This window comes from Haliotis cracherodii, unplaced genomic scaffold (assembly GCF_022045235.1).
Source record: "Haliotis cracherodii isolate W230 unplaced genomic scaffold, xgHalCrac1.p SCAF_5, whole genome shotgun sequence".
In the NCBI taxonomy this organism is placed as follows: domain Eukaryota; kingdom Metazoa; phylum Mollusca; class Gastropoda; order Lepetellida; family Haliotidae; genus Haliotis; species Haliotis cracherodii.
Genome location: NW_027266308.1, coordinates 52,304,015 through 52,326,030, shown reverse-complemented (window position 1 = coordinate 52,326,030; position 22,016 = coordinate 52,304,015). Strand labels below are relative to the sequence as shown.

The 22,016-nt window shown below is 38.7% G+C and overlaps 1 protein-coding gene across 1 annotated transcript in view; it reads left to right on the top strand.

The window, feature by feature from the left end:
* The window catches only part of LOC139443157 (threonine aspartase 1-like), an 89,047-nt gene that overhangs the window by 59,342 nt on the left and 7,689 nt on the right, over positions 1-22,016 (top strand). The window contains exons 7-8 of the mRNA XM_071224117.1: positions 10,242-10,369; positions 14,754-14,876. Coding sequence (XP_071080218.1) covers positions 10,242-10,369; positions 14,754-14,876 — 251 coding nt within the window. The remainder of the gene's footprint in view (positions 1-10,241; positions 10,370-14,753; positions 14,877-22,016) is intronic.

Genomic DNA, 22,016 nt, shown 5'->3' with positions numbered 1-22,016 from the left:
TAAGGATTATAGCACTCATAATTGGGTGGAGACACATTGTAATTACACGCTGCTTCATTGCAGATAACATGCCATCTTGTAGCAAGTGCCGACATAACAAATCGGTGTTGGATCCCCATCCTTTTCCCTAAATTGTACATCCCTGTGCTTCCAGTCTACAAAATGTAAAGACTGTCTCCCGCTTTTCCCCACAGCCACAGCTTTGGCAAGTATCTCCAGGTATCTCGTAAACGAAAGACCCAACAGGCCCGTAAACGACTACAAAAAATGTTTGACGCAACGGAACCTGCTGCCCCCCACCTCTCTGGTGCATACGACCTTTGACTCGAAGGTTACATGCTCACGCATTTCGATTTGGTACGTCAATTGTAGATTCTAATTTCAATTGTCTTCTACGGTTGTATCGATACCTGGATATCCGGCATACCTAACTCCTTCCTTCCCTGGCAACAGGAATGGTTGATTCACCTTCACTGATTGGCTGAGGGATTTCGGAGAGTTTTGAAAGGAAGATCACATCTGAAGGCATGCCCTCAACCTTTCCGCCGGATTCAGATGCAGTAATGCAGGATAAGTTAAAAAATCTAGTAAAATCCTAGATATTTTATATATTTGTATCCTGCTTTACTGCGTCTGAAGGGACCCACCCATCTCAGAGCTGCCTCCCCACGGTGTCTTCAGATGTTCTGCTTTTTAGCTGACTTTGTGGCTGGCGATTAGGTGCCTCACCCTGGCAGGTGTGGGTTCGAATCCCGGACGGGACTCAACCCAAAAAAGTACTAGAATCTGTACTTTACTAAGAAAGTGTTATCCCAAATATACCATTAGATACATGCTTTTTAGCAGTAATGTGCTGATCTGTGACGTCATCACTTCCGTGGTCACATGGAAGCTGTGTGAGAGGGTTGTCCTTTAAGCCAGTTGAAACAACTTCATCTTCAGCAAGACCTCAAACAGCTCTTATTTCTGTCAAGAACAAGCAGTAGATGCATGAAGGAGTAATGCAGGATAAGTATTCGAATATAAAAAAATATATAGGATTTTACTAAATTGGCAGTTTTCTCTAGCGCTAAATGTTGTATAGATTCATAAATAGCGGCAGACTTTTAATGATCAATGTTGTGATTTCACTGGATTATTTTTATCATTCCCCGTTTGGAACAGCATCATTGATGCAGTGATTGCATATCAGTACTTTTCTTAAAACTTTTCCCAAAGTTTCATCGTAGAATTAATTTTCTAAGACCTTCTGGACCATCCTCTCATTTGTCGGAGTTGATCAAATCCTGGATATTTTCATGCTTCCCCATTTTGGATTCAGAGCCTTTACACGAGGAACTTCTTGGATTTTGTAAAAATCATTAAAAAATGATTCAGCATTAGGGTCTTTTGATACTCAGGTTTCTTCCTCCGTCTGCATGAATCCATCATTAAAAAAACTTAATTTTCTATGGTGTACAGCCCCATCGTTTTCGACTCATCACTCTGTCAATCGGTAATAGACATCCCAAGCAAGGAGTCATGACGTCATCTCAAGCATGACGTCACATAACAATTGAACTGATTGTCCATTCATGGAAAACAGATCATTGCAAACATCACATCATATAACAATCTGAGAATCTGCTGCAGATCTGAGAATCCGCCACGAATGAGAGTTGAATCATTCAATCTTTATTCAAGCACTTAAGACGCCCCAGGCCTATAGTACATGTGACAGAGATATTGCACACAATTTTAACTATTATTTACAAATTTGGTTCTATATAACAGAGCGTGGAATATATACATGGCTAAGCTTTGTATTATAAATTTATCTAGACTCTTTAACAATTGTCGGAATTTCACAATATTTGGATCATAAAAGTAGTATACAAGAATATACTTTTTCCTCACAGTGGAGTACAATGGAGATACAAGTACATAGAGGTTATCACACGAGCATGTTTGGGGATGGTAAATATCCTGCATTAGGAATAAACATTGTATTTAGCGAGCCTTGGCGAGCTAAACACATAGTGTTTATTCCTAATACAGGATATTTACCATCCCCAAACACACAAACGTGATAACCTCTGTATCATATAATGTCATTCTTTAATTCACTGCTTGAAAATCGCTTTCCCTCTCTCACAAACATTACCGAAACAGAGTTTTCCTGGAATGCTCGCATTAATATCTATTACGTCACTGGGTAAGTGATGTGTCAGTCGGACACTGACAGTAGCCAATATAGTTCCAACTGAAATCTGTTTCTTATACATTGGCGAAGCAACATATACGCAAAACAACAATTGTTTTTAATTGCCTTTTGCTGCAATCCATCGGTCTGTCCGTTAGAGTAACTGTCCTTTGTCAAAGGGAAGCTACTCTAACCCTAGTCAATGAGAGTGAGACGTCACAGCCACGATCAGACATTGTTGACGGTCTGTCTTGTCATAACGTTAAGAAGTGTAGTCAGATGTACACACAGCGACAAAACGAAACAAGGTAACAATTCAAACATATTTCGGCCAAATCCAACTATTTTAATTTGTGGAGAAGGTTCCAAGCCGCAGAGGTCAACAAGCACAGGTATGGCTACTGATCCCGCTTGGCTAGGCCTGATGCCCTTGCAAAATTGTTTAGAAATTTATATCTCCAAAGTTGCCAAAACTTATAAAATGCCTTAGCTACGTCACAGTTAGACACTGATTTTCAGTATATTAGTGGTAGTCTGAACTGATGCTTCTCTTACATTAACATGGGTACAATGTGTGAAGCCCATTTCTGGTGTCCCCCGCTGTGATATTGCTGGAATATTGCTAAAAGCGGCATAAAACCAAACTCACTCACTCACTCTTACATGAATAGACCAATTTAGACTGTTACTGAAATAAACACCCAAATATTTATAGTGTGTAGTCACATTCAAACTTTCAACTTTAAAGGACCATTTTCGATTTTTGGCAAGTTTGCAACCATTTTTGAATGCAATTATTTTATTTTTTACTCTGTTAACAGTGAGTTTCCATTTATCACAGTAATTTTCTAAGAAATCAATTTGCCAGCTGTGCTTGACAACACGATAATATCATCTGGAAATAATAAAAGAAAGAGTTGAACAACATCTGGATGTAATTGAATGCCATTTGTACAATTGTTATGTATTTTTGAATCTAATTCATTCATGACAAAGCAAAATAAAACCGGAATCAATATACATCCTTGGCAGACGCCAAATTTGCATTCAAACATTTCAGATATTAAACCGTTGTCTCCTACACACGTTTTAACATTTTCATATATACTACATAATAAATTCAAATTTGGAACTAAGTCCATGTGCAGTAAATATTCTCCATAGTTTACACCTGTGTATAGAATCAAATGCTTTAGAGAAGTCAACAAATAATCCATAAAACTTCCCCCCTTTTTGCTGATATAGCGCTGTATCAGAGATTGCAATATAAATATATTCACAACTGTTGAAAATCCTTCCCAAAATCCAGCCTGTGATTGAGACATTTTATCCATGGTATTGGCCCAAGACGCAAGTCTCTTGTTAATAATAAAAGTCAATATTTTATTGAAGATACACAAGAGAGTTATCCCTCTGTAGTTGTTGACATCATTAGAAGCACCTGCTTTATGAAGCTGAATTAAAATACCAATAGAACATGTTTCCGGGAAGTATCCCTCTTCAAACATCACATCAAATACTGGTGAAAGAAAAACCCCAGTAACAATTCTAGGTATGGGACAAGGAGATCAGCCGAAAGTATAAATAATTTAGAAATGGTTTCATCTATTCCTAGAGATTTGTTACATTTTAAATGATGGATGCTGTTTAATATTTCGTCTTTTATTATAGGCATATTGAGAATATCTTCTGTAATATCTTTAGTGACATCATCATTGGTACAGTCATCTTGTAAGATTCTCGGAAAGTCGTCCGGCAAAGAAATCTTTAAAATATGCAAAAAAAACAGCAATCTTAATATTATTTTGAACATAATTCTTACAATTCATACTTTTTATCACAAACCAGAAATTCTTTGAGTTCTTAATAGTTTTCTCCATATATTGCTTTTTGTGTCCAAAATATTCATTCCTTTTTTGCCGGCATACAGCATTATATTTGTTTCTTATGAAGTTGTAATCCTTCAACGTGTGACTATCCCTTATATTTTCTATTCAATGCTCGACATCTTTTTACATATAACAGTTCACATTCAGCATCAAACTATTCATTATTGTATTTACTTCTTACAGCTGGCTTCTTCATGAACTGAATCCTACATATATAATACAGCTACATACAGCTTTTTAGTGGTGACTTGTTCTTTCACGATAACAAATCCTTTAAAAAGAGGTTTTATTGCTTAGTTTTATATTGTTAAATTGAATGCAACATCGAAATACAATCTTAAAATACCTTAAAGATCAGGAAAATACGAACTTTAAAAAAATCATTATTTTAATGGTAACAATGTTTACCCAGTGTGGCCCTTAGTTTGGAATTCTAGATACATCCCTGTACATTCCTATAGTAAACAATATGGTCTAACTGACATCTGGTTTAATTAACAATACTTACATAGTATGTTACAGTATTTCACGATGTCACACAAGCTGTTATTGATGGTTTTGTCCTATCACTCCAATGTAGTCACAATCTGTTCAGCTGACATGCCATTTCACAGTGATTCCTCAGAGCCTGTATCCATCAACTGCCTTCTTTAAGTCATTTGGGTTGAACATCGTGACGAAATCTGTGCACTAGCTTGTGACTGCCCATGTAAATGACTTGACCAAGTGCCTCCCCAGGATTCACTCAGTGTTTAACTATGTATGACAATGTATCTATGAACAGGCCTCGCAGCAAGTCAGTATTGACTGATGGACGTAGTACTATAATTGGGGGGGTAATATCAGAATATTGCTAAAAGCGGCATAAAACCAAACTCACTCACTCACTCTTACATGAATAGACCAATTTAGACTGTTACTGAAATAAACACCCAAATATTTATAGTGTGTAGTCACATTCAAACTTTCAACTTTAAAGGACCATTTTCGATTTTTGGCAAGTTTGCAACCATTTTTGAATGCAATTATTTTATTTTTTACTCTGTTAACAGTGAGTTTCCATTTATCACAGTAATTTTCTAAGAAATCAATTTGCCAGCTGTGCTTGACAACACGATAATATCATCTGGAAATAATAAAAGAAAGAGTTGAACAACATCTGGATGTAATTGAATGCCATTTGTACAATTGTTATGTATTTTTGAATCTAATTCATTCATGACAAAGCAAAATAAAACCGGAATCAATATACATCCTTGGCAGACGCCAAATTTGCATTCAAACATTTCAGTAAATGACTTGACCAAGTGCCTCCCCAGGATTCACTCAGTGTTTAACTATGTATGACAATGTATCTATGAACAGGCCTCGCAGCAAGTCAGTATTGACTGATGGACGTAGTACTATAATTGGGGGGGTAATATCAGCGCAACATGGTTGTTTTATATCGGCAAGATGTATGGTAATTGCCGTCAAAAACAAACATGGTAAATATTTGACTAACAGAGAGATGTGGGGGCCGGGGGTGGCAGGGGGGGTTGTTGAATGGATTTTTTACAGAAAACACTTTTCCCTGTGAAAGTTAATGTGAATAAAAATAAATAATCTTATTTGCCCCCCCCCCCCCCTGTCAAAAAAAGTTAACTACAGCCTTGCATGGTTAAGTTACTTTGCTGTGTATTTAACACAGCTTTAGGCCACACACTCTGTACACATGTTGGGTTCAAACCCGGTGTCAGCTGCCAAAATCTACCCCCCTTCAGAGTACACCCAGTGTAAGCTGCCAAAATCTACCCCCCTTCAGAGTACACCCAGTGTAAGCTGCCAAAATCTACCCCCCTTCAGAGTAACCCCGGTGTAAGCTGCAAAAATCTACCCCCTTCAGAGTACACCAGGTGTAAGCTGCCAAAATCTATCCCCCCTCAGAGTATCCCCGGATAGATTCTGGGTGCACCCAGAGTATACCCCTGGGGGTTGATATCATCTGAGAAAGGGGGTAGATTCTGTGAGCTCCCAGAAGGTATCCCGGGGTAGATTCTGGAAGGCCCGAGAATCTACCCAGGTACACTTTGAAGGGGGGTTTTACTTTCAGACTTTACACCAGATCTACTGCGTGACAAGTTTAACCACTCGGCCACCCCACTGCCCCTGGTGTGGTCTGAAAGTTGTGCAGACTCTTGTTCCCATATGGAGTTGGTTCAGGTGGACTGTTATATACACTAGGTGTTTAGGTCACAACAGCGAAACAGCTGTCATATATTATTTGGATCAGAGACATGAAGCTAAATTTTAACTTTCCAGTACAGCAGATGTTTTCCTCCCCCCCCCCCCCCTCCCCCCCTCCCCCCTCCCCCCTCCCCCCCTTGACATATGGAGCAACAACATGTGTGTCAATCAATATACAGTGAACACTCTTTGTCACACTGATGTAGTTTTTGAGGTTTCTAAGCAAATTGTATTGTCTATACTTCCTAATTTAGAAATTCTTTTATATCATTACATGTACAATAATAATCTGCCATATTTTATAGCTTTGAAATAAAATATGATAATTTTTTTGTAATTCAGTAAGGCTGAGATTAGTTGCCACCAGAATTACTGAATGTCTTCCTTATGATATGAGGAAATATATTTTGCAGTATGTCACGCTGTCAATCTCATTAAAATCAGATCTGAGTTCTCGCTGCCGCTAACAAACATCTGTGGACATTCCATTACGGGTCATGTCAGAACAACCTTCAGCAAACTTTCACCGACCACTGAAACGACCTACAAGAAGTCGACATCAGCCAATTAGAAAACAGCTTTCTCGAGCTTTAGGCACTCGTTTCAACCTGGCGACTTCCATTTCAGACTATGAAAAATATGTTGACAGAGTTCTCGATTAAAATTTAAAAACCTGAACAAACGAACATTCCTGAATGTCTAATGTATAGTTGCTATTGCATGGCAGTGCTTCCCACGTACTGTGCAATGCCTCCTCCATACAAATGTTTATCCACAGAAGTGAGAGATAGACAATAATTTTGACGGGATCAGTCGTACGGGCCGTAACTGTCGTTCGTAATACCCAGTGTTAAGGTTATCGAGGTTGCATGATTAGAAAACACATTCCGAATGTCACTTTCAGAATCTGGTAAGCGACGCTTTGATTGGTCGGATGAAAGGTCGTTCTGACGTGACCCGTAATGGGATGTCCTCAGATCTTTGTTAAGCGATAGCGAGAACTAAAATCTGATTTTAGTGAGATTGAGATATCACGGTATGTCGGCTTAATGTGGGAGGAAAGCCCGAAGTGATGCAGGTCTTAGACGTTTACCACTTCGGTGAAACCCACGAGCACGGGTATGGTGCCGACAAACCTAGAAACATAATCGGGGCAATGGGATTCGAACCCACAATCATAGGTTTCTGGTGTGCCCAAGGGACGCAACTCTGCACAAGGAATTACGGCGCCTTAGACGATTCGGCCACCCGTGCCCCATGAATGAGAATGAACACTATTCAGTTGTACAGATGAATCTGACCCTATGGTGGATGTAGTGTTGTAAAGACTAATGGGCAATAGATGCCATGCTGAAAGGAAATAAACATTGGACACAGGATTATGACTGGATGATGTTGGCACAAACTTGTTTGATATGAGTAATTCGCACACATCAGTTGGATGCAGATTAAGATGGATATGATATTGCATTTGACACATGGAATATGTTATTTATCATATGCTATTTGTGTAGTCTTCTACCAGAATTTTTTTTTTCCCATCATGGATGTAAAACCTTGAAACGTAAATTCTCCCTATGTAACACACAGGGACGTTTCACCACCCCTTGTAATTGCAACTTAAAAAGTAGTTCCAAGTTTGCAATATTGTGAAAAAATAAACAAAATTCTCAAAAAATGTTTATGGTCACGAAAATTCTTTATCATACATTTGGATATGATTATATAGAAAATCAACTTCAAACATTTTTTCTTGACAGCTACAAGACCGCTGTTTGAAGAGAACGAATACAGGCTGGTCAAGTAACAAAAATGGCACTTTGGAAAATGAACAGTTTCGATTGACGAGTTAAATGAGAAATTGACAGTTTATAATGAAACATTTTTGAGAAAATAACAAATGACTAGAAGCGATATTAACTCCTTAAATGACCATTGTCAATGTGGAAGTAACACAAAAGGGACGTCAACAATTTGTGTAAGGTCAAGACACTTACGATAAAGGGAGACAATTTGAAGGGAGGTAACTCTTGTATGAAAATAATTTGTCAAAGTGTTATGTTCACTGCTGTGAAATATCAAGTGTTGTGTTCACTGCCCTGAAAATGTCACTTTTCTCAACTTCAGAAAAATCAGTCTTTCACATTGAAGTACATTATAATTAAAGTGAAGTCAGGGGTGAATGGAACACAAGAATAGGGCAAAGAGTCCATTAATCAGTCCTTATTGATGGATGCTTCTGTGATTTTGTAAGATATGGTGTTATATATCAAACATAATATGATATATTGATATTGTGATGTTTTCTTATAAGTAAAAAGTTAAATGCTTTTAATTATGCATTCAAACTAACTTGTTACCACAATGAATGATTTTCCTATATGCCTCTACAGTAGAGTGTGAGTGAGTTGGCTTTAACACCGCATTGAACAGTATTCCAGTTATTTCACAGCATGTCAGCTTGATGTGGGAGAAAAGCCCAAAGTGATGCAGGTCTTCGACGTTTACCACTTTGGTAAAACCCATGTGCACGTGTATGGTGCTGACAAACCTACAAACTTAATTGGGGTGAACCAGGATTTGAACCCATTATTATAGGTTTCGGGCGTGCCCAAGGGATGCAGTAGACACAACGACAGTAAAGTGTGAAGTTGATGTAGTTTTACCAAATTAAAAAAGTTAATTAGATGAAGTAAGAAATGCAGAACCGGAAATGATTACTCTTAATACAGACTAGTGGACATCATTAAATGGATACCAAAAATCTTATAATCTTGAGAAGAAATGGGGACTATTGGAGGCATTTGTAGGCCTTTTATTTTTTATTGGTTGGTATACCAAAACATTGGCCTAAAATTAAATATAAGTGGTCAGGGACAAAATATATCATATTTTTCAACAGATTAGTTACTCCTATTAATGAATGGGAAACAAACTTGTAGGTCACACAGCTATGGATGTGTGCCTGCAAAATGATACCAAAAGATATTTGATTGTTTTGTTTAATTTAGAATTAAGATTTTTATGCATATTATTCAATTAATCACCATTTCTTGCTAACAGTCAGTGATAAAATTTTAAAGTGGTTTTTTTTTCATTTTACTACTTTAGTAAAACGGAGTCGGCCAAAGACTATTGTCAGAGTAGCAAATTAATAAACACTGTATAAATTCTACATGTCCTCTGTTTCAATTGTTCAGGGCCAGTATGCTGGGAAATTTGCTTATGATAAGAATTATGTTGAATTGGTACCCGTAAGTATTTGACAAGACACACCCCTGAGTCCCTCTCAACTAAGATATCCATGTGGGACATGTAGAAATTTAAAAAGCATTTATGAATTTCTATTTTATTTCATCATAAGGGTCTGACTATTTCATATTCTTTGAGGGAGGCCTGGGATTTTATTGTGAAACAATGTAATCTGTCCTGGGTTTAGAGAATCACTGTTCACCAGGCATGCTGGACGATCTGATGACTACTGTGATGTACTTTGAGATGTTTATTTATTCACATTGAACAAATATTCCATCGCAAACAAAACCCCAGCACACACCCCTAAAGAGCCACACCCATCCCCCACCCCCATCCAGCACCCCAACCCTTGTAGCCCCCACTCCCGCCAAAATTTATTATTTTGCATTGAACATATATTCCATCGCAAACAAAACTCCAGCACACACCCCAAAAGCCCTAGCCCTAACCCTAGTTTATTTATTTGCATTCATCAAATATTCCATCACAGACAAAAGTCAAGCACACCCTACTAAAGCCTCACCCCCAACCCATCCAGAGTCCCCAACCCAACCCCACACCAACCCTAAATGTAGCCCCACCCGACCCAAGAACATGATGTGGCTGATCCCTAAGAACCAGGGACCAAAAAATGATTGACAAGTGTACATATTTTGATAACAGAATGTATTGTTAATTCTTGTCCCCAGAGTCCTCACGAAGAACATACTTGAAGTACAAGAGAAAGTTGGCCAATCAGACATCTACGTCAGAGAACAAGGAGACAGCTGAGGACACCACCCACAAAAGGGTGAAGACAGGAAAGGATGAACTTGAGGTGAGGTGAAATAGGGTTTAACGTTGTGTCCAAGATTATTGCACTTATATAGCAGCGTGCGTGCGTGCGTGCATTGGCGGGCGGGTGTGCGTGGGTGTTTTAGCACCTTAATGTCAAGCGCCACTATCTTTTAATGTCTTTTGGTATGACGCAGTCGGGGATCGACCTATTCTGCTCTCAGATCCTCGTTTTTGTTTTTGAAAAAGTCTGACTGAGATTTCTACTCTGAATAATCTTTTCATTAAGAGACTGGGTGGTAAGTCCTTGGATGGGTGACTGTGTTCAGCAGCTTGGCTCCTGTGAGTTTCAAGGACTTCGGTCCTGACCCACACTGTGGTGTCTCCTTGGGCAGGTGGCTTTGTTCAAGTTAGGCCTCTGTTCACCCAGCAGTGAAGGGTACCCCTGAGGATGGGATGGTTATGTGACTGTTAACCTTTTTGCAGCTTACAGGCAGCTTGGGTTGTATACTCCCCATGAAGCTGAGTAAGAAAAAGAGTGGACACTGATCCAATGACAATGGGTGGTGGGGAGCGATAATAATGTGGCATTTCAAGCATATATTCATATATTTATATATTTAAGGATTGACTGTGTATTTTTTTTGTTCATTGGGGTATGAATCGAAAAAGAGATGTGCAAACTGTATGAATCCACGTAGCAAGATGAGATTGATCAACATTCCAGGTGTAGGAATACTTACTGTGGCGTGACATGAATCAGGTGATTGTTTAATTTATGCACATAACTCGACACGCCTTCACAGTCAGTAGCCAATCAACGGAGCGTAGGAACAAAACAATGTTCATTGGAAATGTCAATTAAGGCAAGAGGCGAAAAGAACTGCAAGTCAGACTGTTACGAACCAGAAGAAATATGTGCGGGAGAAGGCGGCTGTTTCAAATAACATGGTCAGTTATCACCAGATTCAAACATTACTTCCCTCATTATGGTAAAACACAGTTGGAAAAATGCTAGCTTGAAATGAAACCCGAAGACATGAAAGTTGAACCGAAGCGAGCGGGAAAAAAACAGGCAAGTGAGCCTGCACGTTTGCTGTTTCATTAATTCTCGGCCTTCGGTTTCAAAGGGTTGTTTGGACAATGAATATGCATGAAAGTCGCTAAATGTCCTGTGCATGACGATACAAGTGAGCAGAAAGGGAATTCCCTCGACTGTAATTTTGGGATTCCCCGAAGTTATACGCTTTAAAAGTGAATTACTATAAAGAGGAAAGAAGACAGTTCTCATATATTTAATTTCATTCCACAGTTGTGAAACTTAGGGTTGGCACATCCACACAGGACCTGTGAAGATCCGGGTTAGAGTATGTCTTCAGCAACCCATGCTTGCCGTAAAAAGCGACTGTGCTTGTCATAAGAGGCTTCCGACAGGATGGGGTGGTCAGGCTCGCTGTCTTGGTTGCTGTTTGTCATCGTATCCCAATTGCGTAGATCAATGTTCATATTGTCAATCACTGGATTGTTTGGTCTAGACTCGATTATTTACAGACCGCCGTCATATAGCTGGAATATTGCTGAGTGCGACGTTAAGCAACATCCACAAAGCAGATAATTAGAAATAAAACATCTGATTATGGTTTACAAATGTACTGATGAAGTTTCAAGAAGATTGTTTATTACCAAGCTAAATAGGCAAGAGGCAGATTGGTGTCCAGACAACAACTTAAACACATAGTGACGGAATTTTCATAAATATCCGTTAGTATACATTTCAAACACAAACATAGGTCAAATCAGTCAATATTAAGTAAGTGATATGGTCGCAAGAGTGAGTGAGTGAGTGAATATTGCTTAACGCCGCATCAGCAATTTTGGAGCTATTCGGGGCGACTTATGGTCGCAAGACAAAGGGGATACAATGGTACATAATACATATTGATCACAAAAAATAAAATGAGGATTTCTGGGCAATGAATAATTTACATGCTTTGATTTCATGTTTGTGTGTTGATGTTATTAATTTGATTAATGCCCAATCAAGCCAGGGTGATAATCAGCTTTTATCACTTGTGATGCAATAAGAAGGCTCTGGTTGTTTTTTTTCAGTGATAATTGCATCACACACGCAGAATTCGTACATCAGCAAATTCCTAAAGAGGTTTCAGATTCAGTACATGTCCTTCACCATAATCACCGCTGCATGCAGTAGTCATCATTACCCAGAATGCAATCAACTTAGTTGTCCTAATGAACTAACAACAGCCATCTTAGATTGGCCCGGCCTGACTTGGCTGGTACCAGTAATCTAATCATCATGACTAGGTTTTTGCTAACTAAAGACCTGTCAATGTTCCAGCCTTAATCAAGTTTGCGTCTTGTAATTAAGATCCCTCTTTAAGAAAAAGGGTCTCTTTTATCAAAAGAAACATTTGAAAGCAACTAATTACAGTATTTAAATGTGTTCAAGTCAGGTGAATCTTGAATACCATGAGCAGTATCTGAGCTATGTGTGGCAGCAATATGGCTGCTACTTGCATTATTTCAAAGAAAATGTTTAAAAGGAAAGCTACTTCGTATGATAAACACAAAACATCAGCTCCAGAGATTATCCACCTAAACTATTGGGAATAAAAGGTAAAACAGCTCTGAAAATTATATGAGTGGATCACTGAAAATTATGTGATGACACCAAGTGTTTGCAAAAAGGGTAAGCATCGTGAAATGTTGAAAGAAATCTACCTGTAATGGTGGAAACATTGGAAAGGAAAGCTGCTGTTATGGTGGAAATGTTTGAAAGCAAAGTTACTGTTGTGGTGGAAATGTTTTAAAGGAAAGCTACTGTTGTGGTGGAAATGTTTGAAAGGAAAGTAACTGTTATGGTGGAAATGTTTGAAAGCAAAGCTACTGTAATTGTGGAAATGTTTGAAAGCAAAGCTACTGTTATGGTGGAAATGTTTGAAAGCAAAGCTACTGTTATGGTGGAAATGTTTGAAAGAAAAGTTACTGTTATGGTGGAAATGTTTGAAAGGAAAGCTACTGTTATGGTGGAAATGTTTGAAGCTACTGTTATGGTGGAAATGTTTGAAAGGAAAGCTACTGTTATGGTGGAAATGTTTGAAAGCAAAGTTACTGTAATGGTGGAAATGTTTGAAAGCAAAGCTACTGTAATTGTGGAAATGTTTGAAAGCAAAGCTACTGTTATGGTGGAAATGTTTGCAAGCAAAGCTACTGTTATGGTGGAAATGTTTGAAAGAAAAGTTACTGTTATGGTGGAAATGTTTGAAAGGAAAGCTACTGTTATGGTGGAAATGTTTGAAGCTACTGTTATGGTGGAAATTTCTGAAAGGAAAGCTTCAGTTATTGTTGAAATGTTTGAAAGGAAAGCTACTGTTATGGTGGAAATGTTTGAAAGGAAAGTTACTGTTATGGTGGAAATGTTTGAAAGCAAAGCTACTGTTATGGTGGAAATGTTTGAAAGAAAAGTTACTGTTATGGTGGAAATGTTTGAAAGGAAAGCTACTGTTATGGTGGAAATGTTTGAAGCTACTGTTATGTTGGAAATTTCTGAAAGGAAAGCTACTGTTATGGTGGAAATGTTTGAAGCTACTGTTATGGTGGAAATTTCTGAAAGGAAAGCTACTGTTATGGTGGAAATGTTTGAAGCTACTGTTATGGTGGAAATTTCTGAAAGGAAAGCTTGAGTTTTTGTTGAAATGTTTGAAAGGAAAGCTACTGTTGTGGTGGAAATGTTTGTAAGGAAAGTTATTGTTGAAATGATTGAAAGAAAAGTTACTATTATTGTGGAAATGTTTGAAAGGAAGGTTATCTATTATGGTGGAAATGTTTGAAAGGAAAGCTAACTGTTATGATATTTGTATTTCACAGTTTTCATTTCAGTGAAATTCAGTAGAGTGTAATGAATACTGTATTAATCATATACTACTCAAAAGAAGTTAAAGAACACTCAATTCTTTTATATTAGTGTAATTAATTGGTCAGACCAATATAGGTATGGCGTACTTTGCACTGTATTCCCTAGCCCAGTGATTATATTGTTGCTGAAGCATTTGACATACTGTCACATTATTTCAGAGTGATGTCATGCCTCCCTGACAGCTGTTTGAGGAGAAAGAGAGGGCTATGTAAAATACCACTGACAATGTTGATAAACAAAATGTGTTTTCACAGTTGTGGATGTGACTCTGCCTACATTTTAACATTTGAAAACTCTGGCTAACGCTGTTTATCTTTCAATGAATGAGTTTCAGTGTGGCGAGTGCAGCTGTGTCCAGGATACAGTGGGGTGTGTGTGTGTTGATGGAGAGGGCAACATGGCCGCCGCCTGCTCCAATGGAGCACTCACTACATTTCAACAATAGAAAACTCTGGCTAACGCTGTTTATCTTTCAATGAATGAGTTTCAGTGTGGCGAGTGCAGCGGTGTCCAGGATACAGTGGGGTGTGTGTGTGTTGATGGAGAGGGCAACATGGCCGCTGCCTGCTCCAGTGGAGGGATTTGGATGAAGCACACAGGCAGGATGGGACCTGTGAGTCTCTCAGTCATTCTATCATTTTCTTTCTTAGTAAAAGGTATCAGAGGAAATTCTTTGCCTCCCCAATATCTGACATAACAAAAGGATTACTCATATGGTGATCTTGTGTTACGTTTTTTGGAGCCGTGAGGTAGAATCAATCTTGTATGTGATCTGGCTGATTTAGTATCAATGGCATATAGCAATACACATACTATCGACAACAGGTTTGCTTGTTCTAAGTACTTTGTGAAGACTAGGTGGTGTTGCAAGAGTCTGCTCGGAGAGCAAAAGGTCGGTGCTTCAATCCCCTGGCCATATCATACCTATAGACATTAAAAGATGGTACTTGTTGTCAACCTGCCTGGAGCTCAGCATTAAGGGGATAGTACAAGGACTGGTCGGCCTGGAATCAGTATACTGTGTCTATGGGGTATTCATGTTTTTCAGTGGGCTACCATTTTATGTCATGACTTAACTAAGTACTAGCAACTATACACACACATGCATGCACTTCACTATAAAAGTGCAATATTCTTGAACGTGAAGTTAAACTCCAATGTTCTGACCTCACCTACACTTGGGCTACTGAGATATTACCCCGTGAAGATCCGGTGTAGAATAGGTCTTCAGCAACCCATGCTTGCCGTAATAGGCTACTAACGGGATCGGGTGGTCAGGTAGATGCATGTCATCATACATGTATCCCAATTGAGTGGATCGATGCTCATGATGTCAGTCACTGGATTGTCTGGTCCAGAGTCGATTATTTACAGACTGCCATCATATAGCTGGAATATTGCTGTGCAGTGTTAAACTACAAACAAAACTAACAAATACGGTGATATATTTCATTTAGCATCATCCACTTCAATCCATCTTAAGCCCTAGTTTGATCTTGTATAAACAAATAACACCTGCACCCATTCTAAGTCTAAGAATATCAGTTTCCTGAGAATTGATTCAAGCCCTTGAAGTAGGTTGGAGAAACAAACTAACAGTTAGAAAAAGTATGTAGCAGATGTGCCATTTGTTCAAAGGGGGAATTGTGCTTAAACTTAAATGGCTTGATATTTTACATGTACCTTCCAATGTTTCCATGTAAATGTTTTTTTACCAAGGGTAAATTCTTATACACAGTTTGTTGGTAAAACCAGTTGCATATAGTACTTCACATCTTCCCAAGGCAAGAGAGTTAACTGACTTTAAAAGTCCAGTTCCCACCCTTGCCGAACGAGGCTGGAGTTACTGGGCTCGATCGTAGCGCCCCCAGTGGCTATCACCAGTTATGTCCCTTCTAAGCCTCTCCTATGGACCAATCAGATTCCACCTCTCATATCACTTGCGTTTGCTTCACACAAAATGGTGGCGCCCAGTCAGGACAATCTGATCTATAACCGATATATATATTGTGATAAAACGGGTCTTACTTTGCGAAATGCATCAAATCACGTGAGCACCTTGATTAAAAACATGAAAAGATTTGGAAAATATCTGCTGACAATGACTTGGCGGTGCTCATGCTTTGCAAATCTTGCAGTCAACCGAAATCTGCATGACACATTACGAACCGGATTTCGATTTCGGTGCAAGATTTTGATTGGACTATGCATAGACTCGTTAGTCCAGCCAAAATGTAACTCCATAATACCAGCCTAGTTCGGCAAGGGTGGGGTGGAAACTGGACTTTTATAGTCAGTTAACTCTCTTGCCTCGGGAAGATGTGTACATCACAGCTATAGCATGTCTATATATAGTGTGCCCCTGTGTTAACTTCCCTGTTATAATGTGGCTAGATGTCTAGGTTTATTCAGGGTAGGTTTGTCACTGTGGACCACTTCGCTGTTATAATGTGGCTAGATGTCTAGGTTTATTCAGGGTAGGTTTGTCACTGTGGACCACTTCCCTGTTATAATGTGGCTAGATGTCTAGGTTTATTCAGGGTAGGTTTGTCACTGTGGACCACTTCGCTGTTATAATGTGGCTAGATGTCTAGGTTTATTCAGGGTAGGTTTGTCACTGTGGACCACTTCCCTGTTATAATGTGGCTAGATGTCTAGGTTTATTCAGGGTAGGCCTGTCACTGTGGACCACTTCCCTGTTATAATGTGGCTAGATGTCAAGGTTTATTCAGGGTAGGTCTGTCAGTGTAGACCACTTCCCTGTTATAATGTGGCTAGATGTCAAGGTTTATTCAGGGTAGGTCTGTCACTGTGGACCACTTCCCTGTTATAATGTGGCTAGATGTCTAGGTTTATTCAGGGTAGGTCTGTCACTGTGGACCACTTCCCTGTTATAATGTGGCTAGATGTCTAGGTTTATTCAGGGTAGGCCTGTCAGTGTAGACCACTTCGCTGTTATAATGTGGCTAGATGTCTAGGTTTATTCAGGGTAGGTCTGTCACTGTGGACCACTTCCCTGTTATAATGTGGCTAGATGTCAAGGTTTATTCAGGGTAGGTCTGTCACTGTGGACCACTTCCCTGTTATAATGTGGCTAGATGTCTAGGTTTATTCAGGGTGTGCCTGTCAGTGTGGACCACTTCCCTGTTATAATGTGGCTAGATGTCTAGGTTTATTCAGGGTAGGCCTGTCAGTGTGGACCACTTCCCTGTTATAATGTGGCTAGATCTCAAGGTTTATTCAGGGTAGGCCTGTCACTGTGGACCACTTCCCTGTTATAATGTCTCTACCCTTGTGAACCACTTCCAAGACATAACGTAACTAGATAACTAAAGTGACTTGATGCTGTGCAGTTCACCTTTAGCCTCAAAGCATGAAGGTTTTCTAATGATCCCATGTGGTTGGCATCTTCTCTGACATGACTGACATGTTATGGAATAGTATTTGTCAATAGTATGTTAGAATTTAGATCTTTTAACGTTTTTAACACTTTTTCTTTGAGGACTTGGAAGTTGAAGACCTCTGAAGCTCTGAAGCTGAAACTACACAACTAATTGTCATAATGGCCACAATGGCAGCCATATAAAAACCACTACTTTGATGTATTTCTGGATTGATTATCATTTGATATGAGTGTGTTTGCCCTTTGTTCAATTCTTTAAGAAAAGACAATTTCAGTTATATTGCATAAGAAAATATTGTTTCAGAAATGATACAAGCACTGTTGTTTTCACCCAAGAACACTGCTGGCTTATTTCATAAAGCTGCATTAAATTCCCAATGCCATTTGTGTAATGGCAGCAGATTTCCTAAAACTTTAAAATCATGCAAACATATTTCCACAAAGGATTTATAGTAATACTAAGAAATCTCATGAAATTAACATTAAATCCATCATTATAGTTTTGATAGTGAATATTTATTTCAATCAGGACAGAAAATCAGTATTGTTTGCGATTTTATGTGAATCCATTTCAGTTATTTCAGAAGAAATTCTACCTCATTCCCAAAGAGCAGTGAATGTAATGTTCGAAGTCAATGGATAGAAACAATCTGGATTACAGTTAAAAAAAACTCATGGATATTAACAGCCTCAGAAATTTGTTTTTATAAAGACTAGCCCAAAGGACTAGTGTATACCTAATTACACTGATCCTTAAAGTTTGCAGCTAGCCCTACTTGAAGAAAACAATAATGTTTACTATATTTTCATTTCCTATCAGGGTTTTTTACAGTTTCAGTTTGGAACAATCTCATTAAAATCAGATCTTAGTTCTCGTTATGGCTAAACAAAGATCTAAGGACATCCCATTACGGGTCACGTCAGAACGACCTTTCATCCAACCAATCAGAGTGTCGCTTACCAGATCATGAAAGTGTGTTTTCTAATCATGCAACCTTGAAAGATTTAACAGAGAGTATTCCGAACAACAGTTATGGGTTTTTTTTAGTAATATCCATACAATCTAGGCCATCTAAAAGCCATCCCAGAATGTTCTTTTTATCAGTTTTAAATTATTTAATCGAGAATACGTCAAAATATGTTTCGAAGCGTAGTCGCCAGTTTGAAACTTGTGTCTTAAAGCTCAAGAAAGCTGCCTTCTGATTGGCTAATGTCGATTTCTTGTCAGTCATTTCATTAGTCGGTCAAAGTTCGCAAAAGGTCGTTCTGACATGACCTGTTATGGAATGTCCTCATATCTTTGTTTAGCGGTAGTGAGATTGAGTTTGGAACAAAACTGAAGCATTGACAGCTAGAGAGCCATAATCTAGCACTTATATAGCAGAATGTGGAGTGAAAGAAACAGATTTATCATGAACCAGATAAAAACTGTTGTCAGGAATCTAAAGTCCAGTGTTGAAACATATTGAAGTTTTAGTTTTTGACACCTGTGTTCCCAGATATGCCAAATTAAAAAAAAATCATAAAAGAAATTGTCATCCTGTAGAGTCTACTACTTCTTTCAGTTCTGACACAAATACCATATTCGACGTAATACGCGCCCAGGGTGCTCTCAAAATTAGAAATAGGGGGCTCTTATTAGAATATTATTTTAGTGGGAAAAAACAGAGTTGAAAGATAAATTTCGTGGTTTATGCTGACAGCCTGAAATGTTCATGTACGACAGAAATATTTTTCCAGAATTTAATTGCCCATAATTAAGGGTGCATATAACACACGATTGCGTATTATATGCGAATAAATAAGCCTTGTGTACATTGATCAATCGGAAGGGGTGCTAATTGGGATTGTTCACTAGCTAATATGTTAGCAATTATCGCCATGGGCGCTTATTAGAGCGGGGCGCTTATTACGTTGAATACGGTAGGTCAGTGTTGGAATTTTAGAAAACCTTTGAAACTCTTTTTTCACCATTTCTTTAGACCAACAATTCTTTTAAGAGATAATTATTAAGGACACTAGTTTTTAAAAGTTTATATTTTTTATATCGACCACTGATCATTTACTGGGACTGATAATCCATAATGCCTTATAGCTCCTGGAATTATCTCTGAATACTTTATATCATCGCAGATTGAAGTACAATGTTCCAATTTAGATCTAGTTGTGCAGACTATGAAGAGAAGGTTTCATGTTGGTACCTGGTGTGTTGCTGAACCTACCATTAGTGTTGTTGTTTTTGGTTAGTTGGTTGGTTGTTTAACACCGCACTCGTCAATATTCCAGCTACATGACGGTGGTCTGTAAATGATCGAGTCTGGACCAGACAATCCAGTGACTGATATCATGAGCATCGATCCACGCAATTGGGATCGATGACATGCATCAACCAAGTCAGCGAGCCTGACCACCCGATCCCGTTAGTCGCCTTTTACGACAAGCATAGTCACCTTTTACGGCAAGCATGGATTGCTGAGGACCTATTCTACCGTTTTTGCTGTGATTTGAACATTAATATTGACCTTCATGTAACTTGTGAACTTTGAACATCATCAAATTCTCATGTTCTCAAATTCTCATTCCGGCATTTTATTTGAAATCCCTCATTTGAATGTTCTTTGACAAAGACAGTTGTGACTGCCCATTCTTGGTATCCATGCTGTGGCAGAAACACTGCCTCAAGCAGTGTTAATCCTGGCTCATGTGCTCAAACAAGTAAATCTGTAGAGTGGAACTCTTGATCACTCTGATTAGGGAATCACTTAAAAGGGATCTGTTGTAGCCTTCATGGTTGTGCATGGCTTCTCATATTCACAACATAATGGTGTTTGTGTGTTGCATGTCTGAGACGCATGTACACTTAATGCTGTGTTTGTTGCCAGACCCACAGATATCCATTACCAATACCATGCACTGGCTCAAGGGTGTGGTTTTTGACCTGAGCTCAGCAGTTACATCATATCAGATATAAGTGCTGTGTAATCCTGGCATCAGCAGTATGGCACTGTTGCTGAAATAATCCCTCGCTATTTACCTTCGCAGTGTTCTTTGTTTTTCTAAATGTGTTTTTTTTTTTCTAAAAGGATTGCAATAAATGAAAGAGTATTACCGTATTCGAAGTAATAAGCGCCCAGGGCGCTCTCAAAATTAGAAATAGGGGCCTCTTATTAGAATGTTATTTTAGTGGGAAAAAACAGAGTTGAAAGATAAATTTCGTGGTTTATGCTGACAGCCTGAAATGTTTATGTACGACAGATATATTTATCCAGAATTAAATGCCCATAATTAAGGGTGCATATAACACACGAGTCGAGTGCGTATTATATGCGAATAAATAAGTCTTGTGTACATTGATCAATCGGAAGGGGTGCTAATCGGGATTGTTCACAAGCCAATATCTTAGCAAATGTCGCCATGGGCGCTTATTAGAGCGTGGCGCTTATTACGTCGAATACGGTATGTGAAAACCCATTTTGGTTACTATTCGCTAATGAGGAAGGAAAATGAAAATAAATTAATTTTTTTAATTTCTGAAATGAGATTGGTACACCCCTCCCATTGTTTTCCCACATGGATGCACCATGTTTTATGATGTGCAACTCCACTTCACTCATTGGTACATGTTTTGTGACCCCCTTGCCTTGGAAACCAATCATTCCATCTCAAAAGTACTCCCACTTTACCCCCTAGCCTCTTCCTCCTTTTTTAAGTGACCATCTCCCTTTACCTAATGACTCCCTAAACTATTTTCACCACACTTTTTCCCACTTTAATCCCAAACTCTTTACCCCACTTTTACAACTAAACCTCTTCTCCAATTGACCCCTCCAAACTCTCTATCCCACTTTTTCAACTAAACCTCTTCTCCTATTGACCCTTCTACACTATTTACCCCATTTTTATAACTAAACCTCTTCTCCAATTGACCCCTCCAAACTCTCTATCCCACTTTTACAACTCAACCTCTTCTCCAATTGACCCCTCCAAACTCTCTATCCCACTTTTTCAACTAAACCTCTTCTCCTATTGACCCTTCTACACTATTTACCCCATTTTTATAATTAAACCTCTTCTCCAATTGACCCCTCCAAACTCTCTATCCCACTTTTTCAACTAAACCTCTTCTCCTATTGACCCTTCTACACTATTTACCCCACTTTTACAACTAAACCTCTTCTCCAATTGACCCCTCCAAACTCTCTATCCCACTTTTACAACTAAGCCTCTTCTCCAATTGACCTCTCCAAACTCTCTATCCCATTTTTACAACTAAACCTCTTCTCCAATTGACCCCTCAAAACTCTTTACCCCACTTTTATAACTAAATCTTTTCTCCTATTGACCTCTCTA